This window comes from Vigna unguiculata, chromosome 5 (assembly GCF_004118075.2).
Source record: "Vigna unguiculata cultivar IT97K-499-35 chromosome 5, ASM411807v1, whole genome shotgun sequence".
Classification (NCBI taxonomy): Eukaryota; Viridiplantae; Streptophyta; class Magnoliopsida; order Fabales; family Fabaceae; genus Vigna; species Vigna unguiculata.
The window spans coordinates 26,120,373-26,133,536 of record NC_040283.1 but is presented as its reverse complement, the minus strand read 5'-3'; the positions used below and the strand labels follow the sequence as shown (position 1 = coordinate 26,133,536).

Here is a 13,164-nt window from a genome sequence, read left to right as displayed (position 1 = left end):
ATCTTTTCTTTGCCGACAATCTTCAATAATCATTGCTTTTTTATACTTATTGTCATTCATAGCATTCATCGCTATGTTATAAGTAAACGTTTTGTCAATGTTAACTTCATTTTGGTTCCATATTATATGATTCATGACATAATTTATTGAGATCTCATCATTTTCAACAATTTTAGGTACCTGAGGTTCTTCTGGAACCGAACCATTAATTATGTCAAATGAATCTTTTGGGATTTCAACCTTTTCGATTAGGTCATTTTGCATTTTAGCTCCCTTTCTCATTCACAAGTTTTTTATCTTTGGAACCAATAGGCCTACCACGCTTCAAACGTGTCTTTGGAATTAACAAGCCTACCATGCTTCATGCATTTTAATTGTACTAATATATGCGTAGTACAAATTATCGAACTGATCATGTCAAACAAGGCATTCATTTTGATTCGTAAACTTCTGTCTACCATGGCATGCATTTCAATTTTACTAATATATGTGTAGTACAAACCATAAGAGAATGTTGATAATTTCTCCAATATACATTTTTTTTTTCAACTCAATCGTAGAGATATAAAAATATTTCATATACCTTTCATTGTTTGTCTCAATATAATATCCATTTAGACAAATATCCTTGAAACTTAATAAGTTTTTATTCAACTTCTTGGTAGAAGTATAATAGCTTTTCTAGAGCCTTCAAATATATTTGTAGTACTATAAATAATACTAACATTGATGTCTCGCACTATCAATAAGACACAACCTTTCGTACTAGTGCCAACATTTGTTCTTCATATAAATGTAAATATCAGTATGATTTTTTTAACACTCTCATAACCAATGAGGTGATCAATGCTTCCATTTGATTTAGCAAAGAAAATAATAGTATCAAGATGAGTAACATCCATATGACGATAATCAGAATCAGCATCTTCATAACCAAAATGTGTTTCTATGTTCTTCTCATTATTTGTAAGATGCTACAACTCAAATGGCCTTTACCACCGTAATGATAATATATACTTTCATCTTCTTTTGTCAATATTTTCACATTTTCCTTTTCCCTTTTTCACATTATTGTGCCATTTCTGGTGACAAAATGTGTCTTTGAAATTTCCTTTATAACCATGTTCATAATCAATATCACGATCACGATCATGAAAGTATAAATCAAATGTTGCTGCATTCACTTCTGGAAATTATCAAAAGCTCATTGCTTTGTTCAGCCATACAAAGGCATGAAATAAATTCATAATATTTATTGCTGCATTCACTTCTGGGAATGGAGCAGTTTAGGCGGATCTTATGATTTTTCATCAAAAGCTTTATTGCTTTGTCCTACCAACCATACATAGGCATGAAATAAATTCATAATATTTGTGAAATTTCTTTTCACAGTGCTTTATTTTTTTATTTAATGGTATCCTAATATCCATTGCATCTAAATGTATTTCAACATTTAAAATCCAATATAAGGAATTCTTCCTCGTAATATCAAGGGTCACAAATCCAAATTTTGCAACGTTTCGCGTGTTTAGAACTAGCACATAAAATAATAATATTAATAATAATAATCATCATCAAAATAATAATAATAGTAATCACCGTCATAATAAAAATGAAAATAATAAGACAAAGATGAAAATTGATAAAGTCAAACAATTCTTATCATAAGAGGAAGAATATAAGGTAAAATTATAAATTGAGAAAGGATTAGAAAGAGTCTGAATTAAGACACGCAGAGCATTGTCGTTAGAAAGAAAAATCTTTCACTAGTCCTTAATTGGTTGGAGCATCGTTCTGATAACGTGTTGTGAAATAAAGCGGACAATAAAGAGAATAATAGATAATAGAGAAGAGAAGAAAACAATAGAGAATAGAGAAGAGAATGAAACAGTAGAGAGAATAATAGATAATAGAGAAGAGAATGAAACAATAGAGAATATAGAATGAGAGAATATGGAGAAACTTATCTGTGTATTTTTATTGATAGGAAGAGTCTTATTTATAGATACAACATGTAATCCATAAATGAAACAAATTAACTTAGTTAATACAAATATTTACATAAAGAGTAATGAATCATATGAGTATCAACCATACGAGTAAATGTATCAAATCAATGGACAATCATTAATTCATAACAACAACTCATTTGTTTATAAGAAGTAATTCTTATCAATAAAAAATATTTGCTTTTGTTTCTTATTACTGGAAACTGGGAGAGAAAATTAAGTTTATAATAAATTTTTCATAAAAGTAAAACGGAAATAGATTTATTCAATATATTAGGGGTGGCAAAACGGGGTGGATCCAACGGATCAGCCTGTCAGTCCGTGTTAAAAGGAACGGGTTGGGTTGAAGATTTCAACCTATCAGCCTGTTCTGGCTCGTCCTGTCCAGCCCATCAACTTGATGGGCCAAAGTACGAACCAGTTCGTCCTAGCCCGTTGGCCCGTTTTAAATAAAATAAAATAAAAATAATAAAAAAGATTAATTTTTTATATTATATATTTTAAATGTATAAATATATATAATAGTATTGTAAATGTATAAATATATAAAGATTAATTTTTGGTTTTTTTGAATTTTTTAAATATTTTTAAATATTTTTTTATTTTTTATTTTTGACACGTGTCACTTCACAATTGTTCCATGTGTCAAAGTGACTCAATTTGGTCCCTATATTTGTTTTTAGTCTCAATTTAGTCCCAATTTTTGTAAAAATGAAGCAATATTATGCTTCCTTAAATTGACACTAAATTTACTCTTTTATAAATTTTAAGGTGATATTCTTACTAAAATTAACGTTTTTATTAAATATTTCTATAAATATCTTTAAAAAAATATTAACACCATCTAGTCAAAGTTAACGGTGAGGACCAAATTGAGTCATTTTTAAGAAAATGAGGACTAAATTGAGACAATGAAAAACTTGAGGACCAAACTGAACTTTCATGACAAATAGAGGGACCAAAAGAGTAATTTAACCTTTGAATTATTAGTTTAGGGTTAGCTCGTTTTGCCACCCCTACAATATATGACGATGGTATGAAATTTTAAAAATTTACTTTAAGAATATACATGAATTTTGTATTAAAATGTTATAAAAAGCATTGAGACAATTATACAAGAACAAGACAGGTCGAAAAGAAACAATATTTAATGTACATATGCATGAATTAAGATGAATTTTATAAGTTCAGTGCGAAGATCTAATACCTAATTAGAGATGTAAAAAAAATGTATTTGTGAGTATCTACAAATAAAATTCACAACGGATAAGAAATGGAGATTGTAAATGAATATATGTAGGTAATGAATACGTGTATTTTTTATAGCCGCATACTAACAGGGCAGGTACGGATATCATAATATCCGTACTCGCTATACTCTAATTTAAATTAAAAAAATTAAAAAATATGATTAAAATATTAACACGTTAATTTTGAATGAGTTATTTTTTATCAATTAGTTTTTAAAAAAATTCTACTTTTTTGTAAATTCTCATTCAACACTATTTAAATGGGTTATTTGGACTTTGTTTGAAATTTATGAATGTTATGTATTGTATTTTATTTGAATTTACAATTAAAACATGTTAAATATGTACTATTTTTTTCTAAATAGCCACATGTAGGTACTCGTGGATATTAAAAGAATATGCAGGTATTTGCATAATAGATACCCATACAAATATGAGAACGATTATGAGATGGATATGCATAATAGATACCCACACAGATATGGGAACGAGTATGAGATGAATATTTATCCAATGGATAGGGTACATGGGAGCTACTACCTTGTATCCTACCCACTCCGTTGACATCTTGTACCCAATCTAATTGACAATGAATTTAAATCAATAAAGTTAAATTTAACTTAAATAGTCAAAAAATTTAATCCATAATTTGTTTGCATTATATATAATTAAAATTATGTTATATTTTGTACTCTTTATTACCTGTATATATTTATATAAGGAATTATAAATATGTAAAATTAATTTATACATATTATTAAACTTATTTTGTGCTAACACATCAATTATATTAGGTTTAATTATGTAATAACCTAAATTTCTTTTAATATATATTTATTAAGTACTTGATAGTTATAAAGTCTTTATGATAATAATAATTGGAGATGAACTGATTCATCCAACAATCATTAAAACTAGACTACATTATGTTTCAAAATACATTCAAAATAAACTCGCAAGTACTTCAAAACGTAAAATAGAAACTTAATATATTTTTTAAAATAATTTAAACATATTTTCTAAGATATTCCTATACTAATCCTTCAATTCTCCATTTCAATTCCCATGCTACTATCACCCTCAGTTCCTAGCATTGCTTCCATCATTGGAAACGAAAAAAAAAATACACACAAATGTAAGGGTAAGCTAATGCATAAAGAAAAGAGAAAAATATACCAAAAATAGTAACTATATCAAACTAACTATGAATAATATTAAAGTGTAATTGATAGAAAATAAGCACTTGAATCATCTTGTCTCATTTCTCCATATAGTACTACATAAATACTCACTTAGTGAACACTTTTTAAAGACCAACATGAAAACTCACCTAATGCATCTTAAAGAAGAAGCTTAATATGAAAGCAATAATAACTATAGTAAAGATTACCAAAACAAATATTTTCTAGAAACCAATTCTTAACTTAGTCCTTCTCATTTTCCCATTTATACCACTCCATTAACCCATTCAATAATACATTTCATTATAAGAACAAACCCAAAAATGCAAATAGTTCATATTCATCAATTTAAATAGGGTTAAATATGTTTTTGGTCCCTCAAGTTTCAGCGAAATTTGGAATTAGTCCCTCATCAAAACTTTTGACCAATTTAGTCCTTCATCTTTCAAAATGCATGAATTTAGTCCTTTTAACCAAATTTTGTTAAGTTTATCTGATGTTTCAAGTGCATTTCATGATAGTATTTAAATTATTTACACTGTTTGACACATTTTTGCTTCAGTATTAACTTAAATACTATCATGAAATGTGCTTGAAACGTTAGATAAACTTAACAAAATTTGATTAAAAGGACTAAATTCATGCATTTTGAAAGATGAAGGACTAAATTGATATAAAGTTTTGATGAGGGACTAATTTCAAATTTCGTTGAAACTTGAGGGACCAAAAACATATTTAACCCTATTTAAATACCATGTATCATCTCACATGGTTCAACCCAATGGCTCAAACAAACATCATTCCAAAGCGGCTCAACAACAAAATAAATATAAACTTTGCTTCCGAAAGATTAGTGTATTGAATGTACTCATGAGACTCTACACTTGCCATACTTACCACAATCTCATTTTTTTCTACAACTTGTTATCTAATGGAACTCGTGTATCTCATCTAGTCATGACAGGGTTAATATTAATAACTCCTTAATTATGATCCTCTTTCATATAGTCTACTAAATGAAGCTCCTTCAACTCTCGCCACCTAGCTATCTTCCTCTCTGTGAGTTAGATACTAGTAGAATCAGGATAGTCTAGTATAACAAATCCCTTCAATACATGAATTGACCTTAGATTAGTGTTTCCATTTTGGAAATAACTAATTTAAACTACTATATCACAAACAAAATCTTAAACAAGCATACATTGATAAAAATATCTCAATCCAAGCATCATTTCCAATTGAGGTGTGAAAGCATCATATATTTCTCTAACTTAAATCTTTAAAATTCTAGAATTTCATGAAAATATCACTTTTGTAATCAATTATACTTAACATGAAATCGACTACTAAAGAAGGTAAGAGGTGTATCCATGTTCCTAATTAACTAAGAAATCAAACAAAATTTCAAAATCATAAGTTATAACTATGTGATAGCCCTTTCTCCAAGATAGAAGACTCCAAGCATGAAAATGAGTTATCGTGTTGGGGATTTGCGGGAAAGCTCTCAATTTTGGTGTTTCAGTGGTTGGATGGAGGTGTTTAATGAATCTTAAGAGAGGTTGGGCCAACTCTAAAGGAAGGTGGCTAAAGGTTGGGATACTCTAGGCTTCACTTTGTAGACAAGTAAGATAACTCAAAATTTTGGCAACATTCCATTACTAATCTTAAAGTGATTTTTACATGGGGTGAGCACCTATATTTATAGATAAATAACCCTAGAGGTGTCTCACAAAAGTAGAAGAAAAACCCTAAAACCTTGACTTTTCTAACTTGGGTAACAAGGCTAAAATCCTCTCCATTAGAAGAAGGACATGCGGTCATTACTATGGGAAAATCCTTTCCATTACTGAAAGAACACGTGGCCACTACTAATATGGAACCCTCTCCATTAGGAAAATAATGCATGGCCACTACTCTCCCAAAGGAAGAGACCAACACGCACATAGCTTGCTCCCCAAGGTGGTCTAGGTGGATGTTGACAAAAGTCAACTTGCAAGAGGCGCTACATATGGGTCAACATGAGAGATGTCTTATGTTAACCCATGTTGACCAACACCCTACACTACTTGGTCCATGGTACAAGACCCAAAAAGGAAATCCTATACTACCTGGCCCATGTTACAAGGCAAAAAAAAAGGCAAATCTATACTTCCTTCGTCCATGATACAAAGCCCAAAACATTCTACTATACTAGACGTGCTCCAAAAGGGCCCAAGAAAATAAATATAAGCCCCACCTTTCACAAATGACTCTAGCTCTTCTTGAATGTGCTTGCCCATGCTTATTGGGATTGGTCCCTTGGCTAGGGTTTGCCATTATCCTCTCCCTTTTGAGAAGGATTTGACCTCAAATCTATAGGGTCTTCATCTTCATCTTTATCCATGCCTCCTACAAAAGGGGTTAGATTAGACATATCAAGTGTAACATTCACATCATACTCACATGGCAACTCTATCCTACATGCTTTGTTGTTAACCCTCTTAATCACTCTAAAATGGCCATCACCACAAGAATTGAGTTTGGACTTCCTTTGTTTTGGAAATCTATTTTTGCTCAAATCGAGCCAAACCCAATCTCATTCATCAAAAGTCACTTCCCTCTTGCCTTTATTATTGTGCTTAATGCATATCTCAGGTTGTTGTTGAATTTGGGATCTTACCCTCTCATGCGATTTATTCACAAATTCAAACCTTGACACCCCTTCCTTATGAATAAAATCACTAGGATTAGGGAGAGTTATGAGGTATAAATGGGTCAGAGGATTAAATCCAAACACAACCTCAAAAGGGAGACCTTTGTGATCTTATGAACTACCCTATTATGTACAAACTCAATGTGGTGAAGGTACTTATCCCAAGATTTATGGTTTCCTTTATGATTGCCCTTAGCATGGTCCCTAGAAATCTATTCACAACCTTAATTTGGAAATCCATTTGGGGATGATTAGAGGTGGAAAATGAAGCTTGGTTCATAGCCTTGACCAAAGAGTTTTTAAAAAATGGCTAAGGAACTTGGTATCTCTATCGGACACAATGGTTATAGAAAACCCATGGACTTTAACCACATCTCTAAACAAGAGTCTAGCTATATTGCTTGCATCATCTACCTCGTGACATGGTATGAAATGAGCCATCTTTCTAAACCTATCCACAACCACAAAGATAGAGTCAAATCCCCTTTGGGTCTTGGGTATTCCTAAGATGAAATCCATGCTAATGACTTCCCAAGGGAATGTAGCAACAGGGAGAGTGGTATACAAACCATAAGGCATGGTCCTAAACTTGGCTTGTGAACATGCAATGCACTTGTGACATTGCCTTTAAACCTCTTTCCTCATATGGGGCCAATGGAATCTTTATTGAAGAACACTTATAGTTTTGTCAACTCCAAAATGGTTCATCAGACCCCTCTTATGTGTCCCCCTTATGCTTTAGTTTGGCAACTTGCAAAGATAGAGGGGAAGAAAAAATCTTGTTCATATAACTCACTCAAGTGATCAAAACTAAGGATTTGGGCTTCTAATTTTGATAAAATTTTGTTCCTTTTAAAGAGGTTGTTGGCCACCATATTGGTTTTTCCCTTTTTGTATTTGATCACATATAGGAATTGCTCCAAATGTTCCATTCACTTTGCATGCCTTTTATTGAGCTTGTGTTATCCCTTCAAATGCTTAAGTGACTCATGGTAATTATGAATGACAAACTCCTTGGAGACTAGATAATTCTCTCAAGTTTGAAGGGACCTTACAAGGGCATACAACTCCTTATCATAGCTGGGGTAGTTGAGAGTGACACCATTGAGTTTTTTACTAAAATAGGCAATAGGGTGCACCTCTTGCAACAAAACTCCACGTATTCCCACACCACTTGCATCACATTCTATCTAAAAAGTTTTGCAAAAGTTTGGTACAGCTAGAACAGGTTCATTGGTGAGCTTCTCTTTAAGTTTCTCGAAAGCAAACTCTTGTTTCTCTCCCTACAATAACTTAACATCCTTTTCACCAACTCATTGAGAGGTGAGGCTAGACTTGAGAAGTCAGGCATAACTCTTCCTTAGAAGGATGGAGGACCATGAAAACTCTCAACTTCTCCTACATTTTGGGGAATTGGCCACTCTTGGACGACCTTGATTTTGGTGGAATCAACATGCACACCATGCTTATTGACTACGAAACTTAAAAAGATTGCACTACGTTAACAAAATATGCACTTCTCCTTATTTACAAAAGATGGTTATCTCTTAAAGTGGAGAGAACAATCTTCAGGTATCTTAGATGCTCATGGAGACTCTTATTATACACTAGGAGGTCATCAAAGTATACTACCACAAATTTCCATATGCAATCCATAAGGACATGATTTATCAATCTCATGAGAGTATTAGGTGCATTAGTTAAGCGAAAATGTATCACTAACCACTCATATAAACTAAACTTGGTCTTGAATGTGATTTTTCACTCATCACCTTCTCTTATTCTTATTTAGTGATAACCAATTTTAAGATTAATCTTGGAGAACATAGTGAACCCATGCAACTCATCCAACATGTCATCAAGTCTTGGGATTTGATACCTATACTTTATTGTTATATTGTTAATAGCCCTACAATCACAAAAAATTCTCCATTTTCATTCCTTCTTGGGCACCAACAATATGGGCACAACACAATGGGTTAGCTTGCCCCAAGAAAAAAATCAATTTGATGTTCTATTCCCCTAATTGGAGGAAGTCCTTTGGGGCCTTTTTAGAGAAACACATCATCAAATTCTTTTAAAAGTTCATCCAAAGGATATAGAAACTCAGGTTCTAGAGTTGAAGTAGTACGTGTGAACGCTCATTTGCAAAATATGAGATATGAAGGTTGTTCATATATGAGAGCTTTCTTTAAAGACTTTTTTTGGAAAAATGATCTCCTTTCGAATGACCTTGAGGTAAAAAGCACTACTTTCCCCCTCCTTTTGTTCATCTAGCATACATGTGTTGGGAAATTTCTCCTCTCTCTTTTTGTGCTTGCTCTCTTCTCTTGTTTCTTCATCCCTCTTTTTTCTTATTTCTATTTGATCCTCACACACCTTAGGTGGTGTTAGGGGATGAAGCATAAACTTTTAATCCTTGTGGGTGAGGGTGATTTTATTGGTAAGACCATTGCACATAATTTTATTGTCAAATTGCCATGGTCTTACCAAAAAATATGGCATGCTTCTATACGTACTATGTCATAAAGAACTTTATCCTCATAATTCCTTATGGAAAAGTTCACCTTCACTTGTTGGTTCACATTCAAATCCCCACCTTCATTTAGCCATTGAAGTTTGTAAGCTTTGGGATGGGGTAAGATTGTGAGAGCCAACTTTTCTACCAACATAGTGCTACAACAATTGCAACATGAGCCATTATCCACAATGAGAGAACATATATTGTTTAAAAGTAAGATAGCTCGAAATTTTGGCAGCATTTCATTACTAATCTCAACATGGCTTTTACATGGTTTGAGCACTTTTATTTATAACCAACTAACCCTAAAGGTGTATCAACTTTGCTAACATCGGTAAGAAGGCTAAAATTTTGTCTATTAGGAGAAGGACATGTAGCCACTACTATGGGAAAATTCTCTTCATCAGTAGAAGGACACATGACAACTACTAAGAGGGAATCCTCTTCATCAGGAGAAGGACACATGGCTATTACTCTCCCAAAGGAAGAAGACCAACACACCCTTAGCTTGCCCCCTGGTGGATTTTGACTAAAAGTCAACTTATAAGAGGCATTACATATGGCTCAACATGAGAGTTAAATTGTACTTGGCCATGATACAAGCCTAAAACATTCATACTATATTAGGTGTGCTCCAAAATGGCCTAAGAAAATAAGCGTTTGGCCATGCTTCTTGTGAATTGGTCCGTTGGACAAGGGTTTACCATCACGATGTATCCTGAATCAAACAATGCCAAAATAAATTCATAAATTTCTCAACGATAGATACCTAAATAAACTTCATATTCCTTAATAATTCATTTCCTTATACCTTCATACTCAACTTTTTTTGTGCTTCTACTCTCTTTAAGTCTTAACCTTCATATAATAATAAAATCACTACATCAAAGACACTTAAACAACCTAACCCAAAGAAATCACTTAGTCATGCAATCGCAAATATCACATTCAATCAATAAAGTTTCTACTCATCTAACTCTACCATCACTACTTTCATACCAATTTCATGACGTAACAACATCAACCATGACTCAACATATCCAAATCAGTAGTTTCACTCACACTTGGAAACTTAACAGTATAGAACCAAAAAGTTTTCCTACCACAATTCTTAAATTTCTATACACTACACATGTTATGCATTAAAGTTATACTTCTCTTAAGAAATTCTCATTTTTGCACATACATTCAAACACAACAATCATACCACCAATTAATATCTTTCCAAAAGTAAAATATTAGATTTAAAAAAATGAAATTATTTTTCCTGATCTGATAAAGTTTGTATAACTCTGATTTTCTCACCTAAACAACATCAAATGCGAAAAATCACTCTATCTATCTACAAAATCAAAGGTTTGATCAATGATCAAAGAAAATTTTTAGGATCATAAATAGAGAGGGATTCACTAAGAACAAAAAAGGCAACATGCAATTGAACATGAACTTGCATGCAAGGAAAAATAGATTGTTCTTAGAGAATGAGTAGAATTTTCTAGCTCACTATTAAGAGAAATTGATCGAAGATTTTGGTAGAGTTCTTTGCATAGATTAGTCTAGAAATATTGGTTCTTCAAAAAGAATGGAAGTTGATTCAAAATTTTGAAATAGAAAGGAGGGGTTTGGGGAGAGCTAGGTTTACAAGGAAGAAAGAGATTTTCTGGAAAAAAAATTAGGGTTATCACAAATTATGTTTTTAATATATGAAGTTTTTAACATTTTAGTTTTGGTCCTTTAAATTTAATTATTTTTATTTTTTAAAACCAAAATAATATGATTTTAGTTTTTAAATAGCAAATTTAACCTTAAATTTGATATTTATTTAGTTGCTAATAGCGTTTTTTCTTAATTTGGAAAAACATTAAATTTAGGAGATTAAAACTAAAATTACTCCAACTTTCTAAAAACATCATTGTATTATTTCTGGAAAGAAAAATGAGTGAAAAAAGCCAGGCGGAAGTGGAAACAATCATTTTATTTCAGGAACACGAAACACCAACGACAAAGTACTCTGAAAAAGCGTTCCCCACTATTCTCACCAACCCCACTAAGATGACTCAAGTACTTGTTCTGATATCAGTGTGATCTCTCAAACAGCTTCGGTGCATATAAAATATGAAAACACATATTGAAGATAGTGCATCTGGAAAGAAACATCAACTACCAATGCTTAAGTTTTTTGATTCTTCTCTGAGGCTCTGTGCAGTTCCTTTATCAGTGGCAACCATATGGGTTACTGTGACTAACCAGCAGGACAACAGCACCTATGGAATGCTGAAATATTACAAATTCTCTGCTCTCAAGTAAGAATCATATTGACTCTCCACTTTCTAGGGACTGATTCTCCTGAGTTATTTCTTTTTGCAGATAAAAAGGCACTTAATTCTACAATTGTTTTTGACAGGTATATGGTTTTAGTCAGTGCCCTGTGTGCATGTTATGCTGTTGTTGCTGCTGCTTGCTCATGGGTCAGATACTATGCATCCAAAGCTTGGATTTTCTTTGTCTCTGATCAGGTTTGATACTTTTGTTTTATACTTTTAGTTCCATTCTAAAGAGAATTAAGGAAACAAGCATTCAATTAGGGGATCCCAGCCTCGGAGCCTATTTCTCAGTTTCAGTTTAATTCTTAATTTAATATCTCTACTTCATAATTCTTATGTACTAGAAAATTGAAAAATATATTGCACTTCTGTGTGACCATTCATATAGCTTTTAGGATCTTTTGGCTTATCTATTAAGGTATCTAAAATTGATGCTTCTCACAGATTGTGGCATATTTAACGATCACATCAGTTGCTGCAGTCACTGAGATATATTACCTGGCTTACAATGGTGCGAAGGAAGATTCTTGGAGCGAAGCCTGCAGTTCCTATGACAGGTTTTGCGGCAAAGTGAAGTTGGCTCTGATTTTACACGCGATCACATTTTGCTGCTTCTTTGTTTTATCCGTTATTTCAGCTTTCAGAGCATTTAGTGTCTTTGATCCTCCTTATGTCAATTCTCTACAGGTGCAGGGAGATTAAATGATTAATTAGGACCATACTAAGATCGCAAATACTATAATGTATGGAAAAATATGTTTACCAATAATACTAACTGTTGCTTCTTTAAAGTAAATATGAACGTTGTATTATATATTGGTATTCGTTTTGTTTGAAGTGTTACTGCGTTTATTCTAACCCATATTAGTTTTGCAGTTAAGTAAAACAAAAAACGACAACAGGGGATGGGCCTTATCTTACACATACCCTAAACCCTAATTATCTTAACACAATATCCCTTTCTACAAGTTATCTTGAAATTTTTGCACACCAAATAGAAATTAATCAAGTTTTACTACGTATGGGTTTTCTTCTTTCGATTTAAGAAGTAGTCATATTTTTCTTACTTATTTTAATTATTTAATGTTTTTACAAGATCGAAGTATATATAGTTTCCTAAATAGTTCCAAGAGTCCACAGACTTGGCTTCAAAGAGAATTTATCTTCTTGTCACGAACAAAAGATGC

General features: G+C 32.3%; 1 protein-coding gene across 1 annotated transcript; it reads left to right on the top strand.

Annotated features, from left to right (window-relative positions):
* The first annotated feature begins 11,720 nt into the window (after positions 1-11,720).
* LOC114185677 (CASP-like protein 2D1) lies at positions 11,721-12,773 on the top strand. Its single transcript, XM_028073545.1, has 3 exons — positions 11,721-11,956; positions 12,058-12,169; positions 12,422-12,773. The coding sequence occupies exons 1-3, from the start codon at positions 11,769-11,771 to the stop codon at positions 12,677-12,679; spliced, it is 558 nt and encodes a 185-aa protein (XP_027929346.1). The 5' UTR covers positions 11,721-11,768; the 3' UTR covers positions 12,680-12,773.
* Positions 12,774-13,164: the final 391 nt, after the last annotated feature.